General features: G+C 42.5%; 1 protein-coding gene across 15 annotated transcripts in view; it reads right to left on the bottom strand.

Annotated features, from left to right (window-relative positions):
- Positions 1-16916, bottom strand: part of git1 (GIT ArfGAP 1) — a 154415-nt gene that overhangs the window by 40612 nt on the left and 96887 nt on the right. For 12 of the 15 annotated variants that reach the window (XM_033046291.1, XM_033046292.1, XM_033046294.1 and 9 more), the window contains exons 9-11: positions 15236-15262; positions 11504-11555; positions 7135-7207 (exon numbers count right to left, since the gene is read on the bottom strand). In XM_033046291.1, the coding sequence (XP_032902182.1) occupies positions 7135-7207; positions 11504-11555; positions 15236-15262 (152 nt within the window). The remainder of the gene's footprint in view (positions 1-7134; positions 7208-11503; positions 11556-15235; positions 15263-16916) is intronic. The other 3 variants (XM_033046301.1, XM_033046302.1, XM_033046304.1) reach the window with 3 other exon arrangements.

The raw sequence follows: 16916 nt of genomic DNA, 5'->3' as shown, positions 1-16916 counted from the left end.
GTATACAGGTGACAATACATTTGCAGCGTCCTCTGGTGGTTAACATACGCACTGCATTGAGTCTATTTGCTCAATAATCACAGCAAACGGGACCTGCAAAAATATATATTTTGTAGATTGTTGCCTGCAGCTTAGTTACTCATCTCTGCAGAAAACAGTGATTCATTGCTGTTGAAATAAATCTCCACACTGCAGCCCTGCTTCCAAAATCCATCTGATTGTGTAAAATAATGATCTGCAATCAAGCAGTGTTAATTTGTCATTTCATAATTCAGTGGCAGCAATGTAAATCTTGGCTATTTTCCATTTAACCATATAATAACCATATAACAATTACAGCACGGAAACAGGCCATCTTGACCCTTCTAGTCCGTGCCGAACACATAATCTCCCCTAGTCCCATATACCTGCGCTCAGACCATAACCCTCCATTCCTTTCCCATCCATATAACTATCCAATTTATTTTTAAATTATAAAAACGAACCTGCCTCCACCACCTTCACTGGAAGCTCATTCCACACAGCTACCACTCTCTGAGTAAAGAAGTTCCCCCTCATGTTACCCCTAAACTTCAGTCCCTTAATTCTCAAGTCATGTCCCCTTGTTTGAATCTTCCCTACTCTCAGTGGGAAAAGCTTTTCCACGTCAACTCTGTCTATCCCTCTCATCATTTTAAAAACCTCTATCAAGTCCCCCCTTAACCTTCTGCGCTCCAAAGAATAAAGCCCTAACTTGTTCAACCTTTCTCTGTAACTTAGTTGCTGAAACCCAGGCAACATTCTAGTAAATCTCCTCTGTACTCTCTCTCTTAAATGATCGGTACAGATCCACAATTTGACTTTATAATTGACAGATACAGTGCGGAAACAGGCCCTTCGGCCCACTGTGCCGATGAGCAATCCCTCCCCCCCCCATGCACCAGCACTATCCTACACACACTAGGGACAATTTACAATTTTACCCAAGCCAATTAATCTACAAACCTGCACGTCTTTGGAGTGTGAGAGGACACTGGAGCACCTGGGGAAAACCCGAGAGGTCATAGAGAGAACATACAAACTCCGTACAGACAGCACCCATAGTCAGGATGGAACCTGGGTCTCTGACGTTGTCAGGTAGTAACTCTACCGCTGTGCCACCCAAAAAAATAGGAATGAACTGATCAGAAATATTAAATGAAAATACACCACATCAATATGAGGCACAAGAAACTGCTGGAATCTCGAGCAAAACACAAAGTGCTGGAGGAACTCAGCGGGTGCAGCAGCATCTAAGGAGCGAAGGAAATAGGCAACGTTTCGGGCCTTAGATGCTGCTGCACCCGCTGAGTTTCTCCAGCACTTTTGTCTACCTTCGATTTTCCAGCATCTGCAGTTCCTTCTTAAACACTGATAGGCAGATAGTTAGACAAAGGCCGGAGATAGAAAGGAAACAAACAAGTGATCGAACGGGTACTACTGGCAAGTAAACATGAGGAATATTAGGGGTGTTGATAAGGAGAGAGAGTTTGAATGAGTTGTAGTTGCCTAACATGAGAGAATCTACACCTTGATACCGTTGGGTCTTGAGCTACACAAGCAGAAAGACAAGGTGCTGCTCCTCCAGTTTGGAGGTGCGTTGCCTCACTGTGGCAATGGAGAGGGATCAGGGCAGAAAGGTCAGTGTGGGAATGGGAAGAGGAGTTAAAGTGGTTAACAACCGGGAGATCCTGCAGGCCTTGGCAGACTGAGTACAGCGTTCAGCAAAATGGTCACTGAGTCTACGCTTGGTCTAACACCCAGAATATATTGTAGACTATGTTTAAACTCAGTTATTAATAATCATGCCAATCTTTAAATTGCTCTGAAAAATTCCGTATTAAATTCTAAATTTAATAGTATTCTGACAAAAGCTAAGATGGACACAAAATGCTGCAGTAACTCAGCTGGACAGGCAGGAGAGAAGTAATGGGCGACGTTTCGGGTCGAGACCCTTCTTCAGAGACAAAAGCTATGCCCCTTGAGTGGCAAACACTTAAGTTGAATCTTTAGAAACATAGAAAAATAGGTGCAGGGGTAGGCCATTCGAGCCAGCACCGCCATTCAATATGATCATGGCTGATCATCCAGAATCAGTACCCCGTTCCTGCGGTTCCCCAATATCCCTTGATTCCGTTAGCCCTAAGAGCTAAATCTAACTCTCTCTTGTAAACATCCTGTGAATTGGCCTCCACTGCCTTCTGTGGCAGAGAATTCCACAGATTCACAACTCTGGGTGAAACAGTTTTTCCTCATCTCAGTCATAAATGGCCTACACCTTATTCTTAAACAGTGACCCCTGGTTCTGGACTCTCCTAACATTGGGAACATTTTTCCTGCATCTAGCCTTTACGAATTTCATATGTTTCTATAAGATCCCCACTCATCCTTCTAAATTCCAGTGAATTCAAGCCCAGTCGACTCATTCTTTCATCATATGTCAGTCCTGCCATCCTGGGAATAGCCTGGTGAACCTACGCTACACTCCCTCAATAGCAATAATGTCCTTCCTCAAATTAGGAGCCGAAAATTGCACACAATACTCCAGGTGCGGTCTCACCAGTGCTCTGTACAACTGCAGTAGGACCTCTTTGCTCCTAAACTCAAATCCTTTCGCAATGAAGGCCAACATGCCATTAGCTTTCTTCAATGCCTGCTGTACCTACATGCTTACTTTCAGTGACTGATGTATAAGGACACCCAGGTTTTGTTGCACCTCCCCTTTTCCTAATCTGACACCATTCAGATAATAATCTGCCTTCCTGTTTTTGCCACCAAAGTGGATAACCTCACATGTATCCACATTATACTGCATCTGTTAATGGTGCTAAAAGATCTGGCACTCACAATACAGTCCCTCCAGTCTGAAGAAGGGTCTCGACCCAAAACGTCACCCATTCCTTCTCTCGAGAGATGATGCCTGTCCCGCTGAGTTAGTCCAGCATTGTGTGTCTATACTCACAATACCGAGTCTGCTTTGAAGCCGACCACATTTTAAACAAAGACCTCTGGTCTTGAACCAAAACATCTCCAGAATACTTCACACATTGCACTCTCTGCCCACGGAGAGGAAGACTACACAATCATGTCAAACCAACAAAGCTCATAGTAATTTAAACTCTGAATAAGGATCTCGACCCAAAACCTCACCCATTGCTTCTCTCCAGAGATGCTGCCTGCCCCGCTGAGTTACTCCAGCATTTTGTGTCTGTCTGAAATTTAAAATTCCTGGTCTCAGAGTATAAAACAATTTCAAAGCCAACCAAAACCTGTTCAGACAAAACAGTTCATTACAAAAACAAATTCTCACCTTCTTTGATATCCAGTTTTTTACAAAACAGTTCCGTTGTTAGTTAGGTTAAACCAAAATGTACTTCAAAACCAAAATGTACCTGGTTTGAGCCTTGCACTCGGGACAAGGTTGAGATTTTTAGTTCACTTCCTGTTTAGGTAGCTCTCTGCTCTATTCAGGCAGCTGGCGGAAAACACCAAGGACAGACAGGATGGCTCTGAATGCAATGTGGTTCCAGAGGAGTGGACCTACCTGAGCTCAGAGCAGTCGCCTGCCTGCACCTGTGCTCAGCTGCTTTCCTCAAGGCCATCAGTGCTCACACAGTTAAACACCACATGTTACTTTTATCCCCATCAGATAATGGGAATGTGCTGAGGCACAAGCTTTTCCAAAAATGGATACGTTTTTCCAGTCTCCGAAAAGTCTGTTGGCAGCAATAACAAGCAAGCACATTCCTCACAGCTCCTTACTAAAACCGCACCATGACCCTCAGACCACTGGTACACAACGCCATACGCCTCCGCTTGATATACGAGGTTATTTAAAATATTCACAATGTAATAACAAACATGTTTATATTGAAAAAATGCATAAACGTCTAAACTCTCAGTCCCAAATAAATAAACTGCTTACAGATGATATTCAATGTTTTAACACAACTGATAAAGGGGTGGCATGGTGGCGCAGCAGTAGAGTTGCTGCCTCACAGCGCCAGAGACACGGGTTCGATCCTGACTATGGGTGCTGTCTGTATGGAGTTTGTACGTTCTCCCGGTTACCTGTGCGGGTTTTCTCCGGCTTCCTCCTACACTCCAGAGACGTGCAGGGTTGGTGGTTAATTGGCTCAGTATAAATGTAAATTGTTCCCAGTGTGTGTAGAACAGTGTCAGTGCACAGAGATCGCTGGTCGGCACGGCCTTAGTGGGCTGAAGGGCCTGTTTCCGTGCTCTATCTCTGAACTAAACTAAAAGAAAGGCTGTGATGGGTCGCTAGCTGTGTAAGCACAGCAGTGTTGAACAGGGTCACTGACTATTACAGAAATACATGGCTTACAACTTGATCAGATTTTATAAAACAAGTAGTTGAAGCAGGTACAATAACAACATTCAAGAGACAAAAGGACACACAATGCTGGAGTAACTCAGTGGGTCAGGCAGCATCTGTGGAGAACATGGATAGGTGACGTTTCACAGAGTGCTGGAGTAACTCAGCGGGACAGGCAGCATCTGTGGAGAACATGGATAGGTGACGTTTCACAGAGTGCTGGAGTAACTCAGCGGGACAGGCAGCATCTGTGGAGAACATGGATAGGTGACGTTTCACAGAGTGCTGGAGTAACTCAGCGGGACAGGCAGCATCTGTGGAGAACATGGACAGGTGACGTTTCACAGAGTGCTGGAGTAACTCAGCGGGACAGGCAGCATCTGTGGAGAGTCAGTTTCAACATATATTTGGATAGGTACATAAGGGAAGGTTTAGACAGATGAGGGCCAAACACAGGCAAATGGGACTAGCTTGCATGGGGCATCTTGGTCAGCATAGATGAGTGGGGCTGATGGGCCTATCTCCATGATGTATGATTATGACCATCTACCCTATCTCTCACTCGGTCTATAAATATGACATTTGGTGCCCGTAGCTAAAGTAGGTGACGTGTCCCCAATTGAAACCAAGGTGAAAATTTCTAAAAAGTTAAATACTGTAGATGCTTGCAGGTAAACAAACACAAATTTCTGGAAATACTGGGATTACATCTGCGAAGTGTAAAAGAAAAATAATATTTTGGGTCTAAGATATGACCGATCCAGATCTTAGACCCCTTCTTTTGCTTCAAATCCATTACATGCCAAACTTTTCATGTCCTTAAAAAAAGGACATCAAGTGGAAATGTAAACATGGTTTTCTTGCCACAGATACGGCCTGACTTGACTGTCGAGCAATTTGTAAACCATTCACCTCCATTGCACAAGACACTCACTCTACGCAGATCAGTTTCCAACTGCATTCTACGTTTGCTGAATGTTGAAAAGATACATCATTTGACAAGTATTCCTTGATTCATGAACGCTCCATTTATCAACGTTTGCCTCATTGCCGGAGTTCACTCTTACAAATCATGCTTTTGCCTCACAATCAGATGCGCGGGGCAAGTTGTGTTTACATAGAGGGTGGCAGGTGCCTGGAACACAATGCCTGGGGTGGTGGTGGAGGCAGGTACAACAGTGGTGTCTCAGAGGTTTTTAGATAGGCACGTTCTTCTTCTTCTTGCGAATGAAACATAAACCAAAGGAATAGTTCGATCTCAAGCCGGGTGTTGAGCAGCCAGGTTGTTGTCTGTGTTGGCGTCAATGTCTGCCAGGCCCTGACACAGCTCCATTTGGTGGGTGGTAGAGCGGGCACCCAGAGATGACATGGTTGGCTGTCTGTTGTTCTGCTCCACATTCACAGGCTGGGCTCTGGCGGAGGGAGCCCCCATCTTCACACGCTGGCATTGAAACGCCCAACTCCAGTACCAAGTCTGTTGAGCTTCACCCACGCTCCTCTGGGGAGATCAGACCCTGGACAGCCTTTATCTGGTGAAGCGATGTAGCTGTGTAATGGAGATGAGGTTGCCTTCCACTCCTGTGACCACTTGGTAGCTATCCAGTGTGCTTCTGTCTCAGTTGGCTGGATGGATGCTAGGAGTTGTTTGCCATGTGGAGCAAAGGGGTGGAGATAGGCACATTGATATGCAGGGAATGGAGGGATATGGGGCACATGCAGGCAGAGGAGATTAGTTTCAACTTGACATCATGTTCGGCACGAGCATTGTGGGCCGAAGGGCCTGTTCCTGTGCGCTGCTGTTCAATGTTCTAAAGCTGTCCACCAGCACTCCATCCATTGTAACTGCTGCACTAACATAACTTCAATGCATTTCAGCCAATCTGCAAATTTGCTTACTAAATCCATGTCACAGATCCAGTCATACTCCACCAGTTTGCAATGACTGTGCTGCAGTAGAGATGGTCAAAAACTTCAAATTGCCAGGAATAAATATCACCAACAACTCCCCACACTGAAGCAACAACCAAGAAAGCACACCAACGCCACGACTTCCTCAGGTTGATTAGGAAGTTCCACCTGTCCCTCCCCTGCTGCACTTACCGACTTCTACAGATGCTCCACAGAAATCATTTTATCGGGATGCTTCACTGCTTGGTTTAGGAACAGCCCCATTCAAAACCGCAACAAATTGCAGAGAATTGTAGACGCAGCCCAGACCATCACACAAACCAACCTCCCTTCCATTGACTCCATCTACACCTGACGCTGCCTCGGCAAGGCCAGCAGCATCAAGGACCAGTCTCACCCTGGCCATTAACTCTTCCATCAGGAAAGAGGTACAGAAGTGTGAAAACGCACACCTCCAGATTCAGGGACAGTTTCTTCCCAGCTGTTATCAGGCAACTGAATCATCCTACCACAACCAGAGAGCAGTGCTGAACTACTATCTACCCCACTGGAGATCCTCAAACTATCTTTGATCGGACTTTACTGGCTTTACCTTGCACTGAACATTATTCCACTATCATGTATCTGTACACTTCGAATGGCTTGATTGTGGGTCTCGACCCGAAACGTCACCTATTCCTTTGCTCCATCGATGCTGCCTCACCCGCTGAGTTTCTCCAGCATTTTTGTCTATCAGGGTCGATTGCAATCATGTATTGTCTTTCTGCTGAGTGGTTAGCACACAACAAAAGCTATTTACTGTACCTCAGTACACGTGACAATAAACAATAAACCAAACATGTACATCAAATATGGATGAACTGTTGACATACCGGCATCATTCTCACGACGATCAACTTCATCATAAACGTCCATTGCCAGTTCTTCAAAAAGTCGGTTATTCAGCTGCTCGGAAAGAAAAGATAACATGTGGAAATGTATACTTAATATAAACTTTAAAACAACTTTTAAACTTGTGTGCAAACTGAAACCAAGTAGCTGTATATTCTATTGATGCGGTTCAAGAGATGGTTTGCCTAAGCCTACAATAAACAAACCTATAATTAACAAGGCTAACAGTTGAAACTCATTTTCAAACCTTCAAAAGAATATCATACGGGCTGAAGAAAATTAAAGCTGACAGCATATTTTGGAATGTGAGCACAGGCCTGCTTTTCAATCATTTTAATCGCCATATTTAACGTTGCTGCAGAAGTCCGTGACATTATGTTTTCTAGTTTGTAATTCAAGGGCAGCTAAACATATCTTTCCAGGGCCAGTTTATCAGCACCAGCAGCTTGAAGCAGACATGACTGAGGCAAAGAAAAGACAGATCTCTAGACAACTCGAGTGGGAGTGCATCCGCCCACTGAGAGAACTATGTTTGTTTCTCTTATTTTTCTTTCTTTCCTACTTTCAAGGATCCGTGCATTCCGCCAGCTGGGTTATGAAAGGGAATGCATTTAATTTGTACCTCCGCAGCAGGTACTGTGGCAAGGTGCAGGGAAGGTACACGATGCAGGGTCTACCATTATACTCTCTCAGATCAGATTCCCACCTTTATGAACCTCTGTTGCTGTGAGAATGCAGGGTGACTTGGACAGGTTGGGGGCAGATGCAGTTTAATGTGGATAAATGTGAGGTTATCCACTTTGGTTGCAAAAACAGGAAGGCAGATTACTATCTAAATGGCGTCAAGTTGGGAAAAGGGGAAGTACAACGGGAACTGGGGATCCTTGTACATCAGTCAATGAAAGTAAGCATACAGGTACAGCAGGCAGTGAAGAAAGCGAATGGCATGTTGGCCTTTATAACAAGAGGAGTTAGATATAGGAGCAAATAGGTCATTCTGCAGTTGTACAGGGCCCCAGTGAGACCACACCTGGAGTATTGTGTGCAGTTTTGGACCCCTAATTTGAAGAAGGACATTCTTGCTATTGAGGGAGTGCAGCGTAGGTTTACAAGGTTAATTCCCGGGATGGCGCGACTGTCATATGCTGAGAGAATGGAGCGGCTGGGCTTGTACACTCTGTAGTTTAGAAGGATGAGAGGGCATTTCATTGAAACATATAAGATTGTTAAGGGCTTGGACACGCTAGAGGCAGGAAAAATGTTCCTCATGTTGGGGGAGTCCAGAACCACGGGCCACAGTTTAAGAATAAGGAGTAAACCATTTAGAATGGAGACGAGGAAACACTTTTTCTCACAGAGAGTGGCGAGTCTGTGGAATTCTCTGCCTCAGAGGGCGGTGGAGGCCGGTTCTCTGGATACTTTCAAGAGAGAGTTAGATAGGGCTCTTAAAGATAGCGGAGTCAGGGGATATGGGGAGAAGGCAGGAACAGGGTACTGATTGGGGATGATCAGCCATGATCACATTGAATGGCGGTGCTGGCTCGAAGGGCCGAATTACCTACTCCTGCACCTATTGTCTATTGTCTCTGTCCCAACTGAAACCAGGCAGCTGCATATTCAATTGATGCGTTTTTTAAAAGCTAATCGAAACTCAGACTTTAGAGATACAGAGATTTGTGGAAACAGGCCCTTCGGCCCACCGTGTCCGTGCCAACCAGCAATCCCCAGCACACTAACATTATCCAACACACAGTAGGAATGATTTACAATTTTTACCAAAGCCAATTAACCTACAAATCTGTACGTCCTTGAATTGTGAGAGGAAACCAGAGCACCCGGAGAAAACCCACACGGTCATAGGGACAAACTCCGTACAGACAGCTCAGCACACGTAGTCAGGATCGAACCCGGGTCTCTGGCGCCATAAGGCAGCCACTCTACCGCTGTGCCATGGTGCCATCCATGGGTTTTGACGGTTTTTGCACTAATATTGGATTGAATGGTGGAGTAGACTCAAGGGGCCAAATGGCCTAATTCTGCTCCTATAACTTATGAACAAACCCAAAAACTAAGTGGTCAGGGTAGTTTGTTACCGTCACAAAGCAAAACAACGCAGGTGATAGCAAAAGTCAGACCAGGCAGTATCTTAGAGAGAAATGGAATTCATATTACAAGCTGGTGATGCGTTCTGATGAAGAATCACCAACCTGAAATATCAACCCACTCTCTCTACCAACGCTGGTTGAGTAATGCCAGCACCTCTTGTTTGTCCTGCACATAATCAGAGCTTGGCCTCAAACACTTGTCAAAAGTCTTCAGCTGCCAAACATTCTTGGCTGAAGAAACGTCACCCATTCCTTCTCTCCAGAGATGCTGCCTGTCCCGCTGAGTTACTCCAACCTTTTAGTGTCTATCTTCGGTTTAAACCATCACCTGCCGTTCCTTCACACACAAAACATTATCGCCATTTGGTGTGGCATGGTGGTGGAGCGGCTGCCTTACAATTCCAAAACCCAGCTTCGATCCTGACTACGGGTGCTGTCTGTACGGAGCTTGTACGTTCTCCCCGTGATCGCGTGGGTTTTCTCCGGGTGCCCAGGTTTCCTTCTACATTCCAACAAGGTGCAGGTTTGCAGCTTAATGGGCTTCTGTAAATTGTCCCTCGTGTGTGTGGTAGAGCTGATGTACAAGGTGATCGCTGGTCAGCACTTAACCTCATTCCCTTATCATGTATCCATACACTGTAAATGGCGCGATGGTAATCATGTATTGTCTTTCCACTGACTGGTTAGCGTGCAACAAAAGCTTTTCACTGTACCTCGGTACACGTGACAATAAACTCAACTGAATAAACTACAGTCATTGTTACTGCATCCACAGACAAACGGCAGATTTTTGGATTATTTCAGAAGAAAACATTGGCTTTGAACAAGTGTAGGAAGTCAAGGATCACTGAAGATGGCCAATGACAAACGTTTTGCAACAAAAACACTTTGATTCATATGAAAACAAAGTCAAACAGCACAGAAAGAGGCCGCTCGGCCCAAATCATCCATGCTGATGCTGATCAAGATGCCCCATCCATGCTGGTTCGATTTGCCTGCATTTGGCCCACATCCCTCTAAACCTTCCCTATCCATGTACCTGTCCAAGGACCTTTTAAATGCTGTTATGGTACCTGCCTCAACTACCTCCTCCATATACCCACCACACTGTGAATATGTTTCCCATCAGGTTCATACTAAACCTTGTCCCTCTCACCTACAAGCTATGTTCTCTAGTTTTTGATTCCCCTTCTCTGGGTGAAATATTCTGTGCATTCACCCAATCTATTCCGGCAAAACTACACAATTGAGAAAGACAACCAAACAACAAGATTCACGCGTAATTGAGTTCTACGTTTCATTTTCAAAGGGAGACTTTTAGGCTTTGGAAACTTAAAAAATAAGAAATTAATGATCAAATGAAGGGTTGTGTGGAAAGCCTCTGCCAGTTGCAAATGACTATTTCACACAAAACAGTTGCCAAGACTTCCATGTTTATAATAATCAAAAATGCATGAACATCCACATAACGTTTCATTAAATGATTAATCTACATTCATAACACAAATTAACCATTGGAATAAATTAACCATTTGATGAGATTTCATGCCGGGCAAGGTGGCTCCATATTAAAATAAAGTTACTGGAAATGCAATAGTTGCAATTAAAGAGCTGAAATGTTAACCAATTGAACTTGTCTTAATGGACAAACAAGATCTTTTCCATAAAATTTGGGCTCCATTCATTAACTATCTGAAGGGATAGATTGGCACAGCACGAGGACCCAGCTGAAACTTGAACTCAGGAACAGATGAAAAGCTATACTTTATAACCTACGAACCTATCTCCATTGATGTATTACAGGTACCCCATTCCACCTCCCTTGTTTTTTTTTTTTGCTTTCTTTTTTATTTGTAACTTTCTACCCTCTCTTTTTCTCGCTTTCTATAAAAAATAAAAATACTAGAAGCAGAAGTAATTGATAATGAAAAATTTTAATAATGTATGATTGATGTATATGAAAAGTTTTTTTTTTTACTATAATATGTAATTACATTTTATAATATGTCTACTTCTAATAAATAAATAAAATTAAAAAAAAAAGAAATGTTAACCAATTGTTTCAGATCCTAAATGATAAATGACATTTTATAGACAGAAGATGCTCTGCTTATTGAGCCAGTTCCCATATTTATGCTCCCCACAAAGGCAAATCAATATGTACAGATAACAATTCATTGAATTCATTACTCAGGAAGAAAAGACATTCATAAAAATGCATAAGTATTGTTGATTCATAACTTACTGCTTGAAGTTTCTTTTTGGCTGCCTTAGCCAGTTCTGACAAGTCCAAGCTACTGAAGAGAAACAGGAAAGCACAACTCAGGAAGCCGCTCAATAAAAAGGTGCATCTATAACAATATGAGTTTTCACACAGAGCCTGGCACATATGCTGATGAATCACCGACTCCATTAACTGTGTATTACATAGAATTGAACATTTAGATCCCTAGGGCCGAAAAATAACTGGAGATAAAAGCAACATCACAACATTTAATTTTGCTACATTACACTTGTGGAAAGCGTGACACTTCATGGCCTGTCCCACTTACGCGATCTTTTCAGCAACTTGCCGGCACCCGTCATAGTCGCAGAAGGTTGCCGAAAATTTTCAACATGTTGAAAATCCAGCGGCGACCAGAAAAAGATAAGACTCTTTGGGCGACTACTCACGGCCGTACATGGCTCTACATAATAATCCAAAGTGTTTATAAAACATTGGACAGTGTGCACGTTCTCCCTGGTTTCCTCCCACATCCCAAAGACATGGGTGGCACGGTGGTGCGGTGGTAGAGCTACTGCCTAACAGTGCCAGAGATCTGGGTGCTGTCTGCATAGCGTTTGTACGCTCTCCCCGTGACCTGCGTGGGTTTTCTCCGAGATCTTCGGTTTCCTCCCACACTCCAAAGACGGATAGGTGTATAGGTTAATTGGCTTGATATAAATGAATAAATGTGTAGGGTAATGCTAATGTGCGAGGATCGCTGAAGAGCCTGTTTCTGCACTGTATCTTTAAACTAAACATGCGGGTTTGTAGGTTAATTGGCCTCTGTAAACCGATCCTGGTGTGTGAATGGCAAAATTTGGAGGAGGTGAGAAGAATGTGGAGAGAATATAAAAAGAGATTTATGATTAGTGTAGATGGGTGGCTGATGGTCAGTATGGAGTTTGTAGACTGAAGAGCTATTTCTGCTCTGTGTGATTTTATCCCATAAATGTCTTGGTCCAGGGTGGGATTTTCTTGTGTTAACTTAGTAACACAACCCCAGGACACACAACAAACATCTTCAAGTTATCACACATTGTTCAATGTTCTAGAAAAGACAAAAAATATTTTGCACATAAGATAACTTGTCCATTCGGCCAGCTTAGATTAATTGAAAGAGAAAATCATGTCAAACAAGGTTATCGCAAAAAATGAATGAAGTGTAACCTTGGAAATAATCACTTAAATTGAATAAATAGAGTAAAATGATCATTATAAAATTACTAAACTGGTTTTGAGTCAAGAATCTATTGAAGTATCCAGATGGTATCCTTTACTCAATGTAAAACTACTGAGAATAGATTGTTTTAAATGCGGGCTGCGTGCACTGAATTCTTTGCCACAGAAGGCTGTTGAGGCCAAGTCAACGGATATTTTTAAGGCAGAGATAGACAGATTCTTGATTAGTGCGGGTGTCAAGGGTTATGGGGAGAAGGCAGGAGAATGGGGCTAGGAGGGAGAGATAGATCAGCCATGACTGATGGGCCGTATGGCCTAATTCTGCTCCCATCACTGATGACCATATGACCTTATAAGAACAACAACAAAAATAATTAACAATGTATGAAAGTAGCACAATTTCCCTAAGTTATACTCCATTTTAATTCGCAATTTGGTTACTTGAATTCAAAATTGCTTCCTCGTGAAGCTAAGTAAGCAGTATATATGTGGTATCTTCGTGAAATCACAACAATGAATTGTGAAGTAGGTTCAGCTATTGATCTGGTGCTCAGAGATATAGCAAGTGAAGGATTGTGGAGAAGCCCAAAGAAACTTCAAAGTCAGCCAAGAAGTGTCACCTAATCCAAAGAACCATTGTTCAAAAACAATATTGTAGTTTTAAGATTCAGGATACTTGCGTGCATATTTGTAGACTTCAAAATAAGTTTAAAAGAAACATTTACAAGCACAATGAGTAAATAAAAGATCCTTTAGAATTCTGAAGATTTTGAATCTTCAAATCAAATCAAATCTTCAAAATGAAATCACATTGTATTAGCACAACACACGACACCAGCTGCATTGGCAAACACAATGTTTTTTGCTGCAATCATACAATTAGGATTGGTTAGAAGCTGATACAGGATTTACATCTTTGGATCAGTTACCATAGTTGACCATGATACAATCATACCGTTTCAGATTGTTTCAAAAACAAGGGAGGGGAATTTAATTCTGTTACACTTAAGTTTTAAAATTGGCAGTTTCATTAGTCTTTTCTTAAGGGTTCAAGTGAGTTTATTGTCATGTGTCCCTGTATAGGACAATGAAATTCTTGCTTTGCTTCAGCACACAGAACATAGTAGGCATTTACTACAAAACAGATAAGTGTCCATATACCATAATATAAATATATACACACATGAATAAATAAACTGATAAAGTTCAAGACTATATTTCCAATCACATAACTATTAAGTTTAGAATCTAACAAAATGACATGTCATGTGTAAATTGAGTGCTGTAATTGAATTGCTATTAATGTTTTTGACAGTTCTAGCACCACTTGGACCAAAGATGGTCTTGTTGGTGGTGACAGTATAAAGTATTATTTCAAGAGATGTCTACTCCCCTTTCACCAGTAGATAGAGTGCAAATAACCGCCTGGAATTAACTTCTTGGAGGTAGACTCAAAATGCTGGAGAAACTCAGCGGGTGAGGCAGCATCTATGGAGAGAAGGAATTGGTGACGTTTCGGGTCTAGGAACATCGCCTATTCCTTCCCTCCATAGATGCTGCCTCACCCGCTGAGTTTCTCTGGCATTTTGTGCCTACCTTCCATTTTACCAGCATCTGCAGTTCTTTCTTCAACATTAACTTCTTGGATATGGATGATCCATTAACATTCAGGATGTGGAGAGTCTCTGGTACCGGTACTTGAGAAAACTTACCACACTTGGTAATATTCTTGTTTTGAATTACAAGAGCCCTCCAGCCCACAGATTTGACATGGAGCGTTTATCCAGAGTTGGGGAATCAAGAACCAGAGGACACAAGGTTAAGGTGAGAGGGGAAGTTTTAATAGGAAACTGAGGGGCAACTTTTTTTTGACACAAAGGTTGTAGGTTAATGAAACGGGCTGCCAGAGGAGGAAGTTGAGGCAGGTACTATCACAACATTAAGAAACATTTGGACAGATACAGGTATATGGAATGGCCTGCTGGAGGAGGTAGGTCGAGGCAGGCACGAAACATTGAGACAGATACATGGGTAGGATAGGGTTAGACGGACATGGAGCAAATGTAGGCAGGTGGGATTAATGTAGATGGGGCATGCTGGTCGGCATGGGCAAGTTGGGCAGAAGGGCCTGTTTCCATGCTGTACGACTCTATAACTGAGGACAATGCCTTGTGGTTGTTGTGAGCCTTATGACAGCAAACTCTGATGCAGTGAGGGGCCACTTACTCAACATGATCATCTTTAAAGATGACAATATGCAAAAGAATATCAGAAAACAAATGGGTACACAGCCAGACAAAATCTCAAGTAGCTGGCAAAGTTAGACCCTGGCAAATTGAATACGGGCACTTTATTTAGCGAGATAATCATCAGTTTAAGTGTAATTTAAAGTACCATGTCACTGAGGACAGGATAGATGTTGCAGATCAGAATCAAACACATCACAGGCATGTAATACAGAGATGGAACATTCTACGTTCAGGTAACATTGGCATGCTTCATAAACAAGTGGAAGATCTAAATGATCAATACCTCTGGGTCATGCATTTTTGCCGTGTTCTATTTATCCAAGGAATGCAAAGGAGGAAAAACAGGAAAATCTGTTAGTGTAAGCAACCTGTGAGAAGCCGAGAGTACTTGAGGGCCACCTGCCACTTTCAGCTCTGAACATACATTCATCCTTTGAGACATAGATAGATTAGGACAAGAAAACTCTTCATTCAACGCTATCACAACCTTGCACTGAAAGGTGAAATCTACAGGTCATTTTTTCCAGAAGTGATTAGTTGTACCACCATTTGAGTTGATAAAAGATGTCATTAGAAGCAAAGGCCATCATGAATGACATGTCCACCATACGACATAAGAGCACATCACACATCCACGCAGACTTCGCTCACATTTGATGCAAACATACTTTGGTACGGTTGCCAACAAACAACCATTGGAATGTTCAAAGCCACTTACATGAACAGTGCTTTAATTATCAGAAATCTACGCTGCTCAAGAAATGTGATTACAAATAATTGAAGTATGACAGGATAATAAATACACTCGGGCTCCATTTTGTCCACTAAAAGCTCTAATGGTGGAAAGATATTCAAATCACAAGGAAATAATCTAAATTCATCGCTTCCCCAGAAAGGGGTCAACTAGTTTTTAGTTCACAAAGAAACAGTTAGCAGGACTTCAAATACCAAGCATTGAGGAACATTTGTTTCTCCCCACACAATAACACATTTGCCAAATTTTATGCAGCCAGACTTCTGTTCATGTTGAATGTAAATGTGCGTTGGTAATGTTTTGCCACAACAGATCATCAGAATTTTCAAAGCAATTGATGGAAACAGTGGCTTAAAAGTCAGATAAATCTATGATCTTCAGGAATCATGGCATCATTACAAATAATTGAATGGAGAGAAGATAATAAATAAACTGGGGCTCATTATTTCTCCAACAACAACTCCAATAGTTAAAACATATTCAAATCACAAAGAATCAATCCAAACTCATCGCTTACCCCAGAAAGGTTCAACTAGTTTTAGTTCATAAAGAAACTGTTAGCAGGGCCTTAAACAGTAGCAAACATCGAGAAGACCTTTTTCAACACAATAACACAATCTTGTTTCTCCAGCAGGCATATGCTCTTGATTACATTCGCCTTTATGCTTTTACGGATATTTAAATGATTTTGAATAGTGCATTAATGTGTGAAATAGAAGCAAAAATATAGAAACAGCAAAATCGTGTGACAATTTCAGCTGAACAAGGGGAGTAGGATATCTAGGATTCAGGTAACTACATGAACACGATGCAAAGTGCCAGAGTAACTCAGCGGTTCAGCAGCATCCATGGTCAACATGGATAGAAATATAGAAAATAGATGCAGGAGTAGGCCATTCGGCCCATCGAGCCAGCACCGCCATTCAATGTGATCATGGCTGATCATCCAGAATCAGTACCCCGTTCCTGCTCTCTCCCCATATCCCTTGATTCCGTTAGCCATAAGAGCTAAATCTAACTTTCTCTTGAATACATCCAGTGAAATGGCCTCCACTGCCTTCTGTGGCAGAGAATTCTACAGATTCACAACTCTCTGGGTGAAAAGGTTTTTCCTCATCTCCGTCCTAAATGGCCTACCCTTTATTCTTAAACTGTGACCCCGGGTTCTGGACTCCCCTAATATCGGGAACAATTTCCTGATTCAGTCTGA

Source organism: Amblyraja radiata, chromosome 28, assembly GCF_010909765.2.
Source record: "Amblyraja radiata isolate CabotCenter1 chromosome 28, sAmbRad1.1.pri, whole genome shotgun sequence".
NCBI lineage: Eukaryota > Metazoa > Chordata > Chondrichthyes > Rajiformes > Rajidae > Amblyraja > Amblyraja radiata.
Note: the sequence above shows the minus strand (reverse complement) of the source record. Positions and strands in the feature narration are given on the sequence as shown.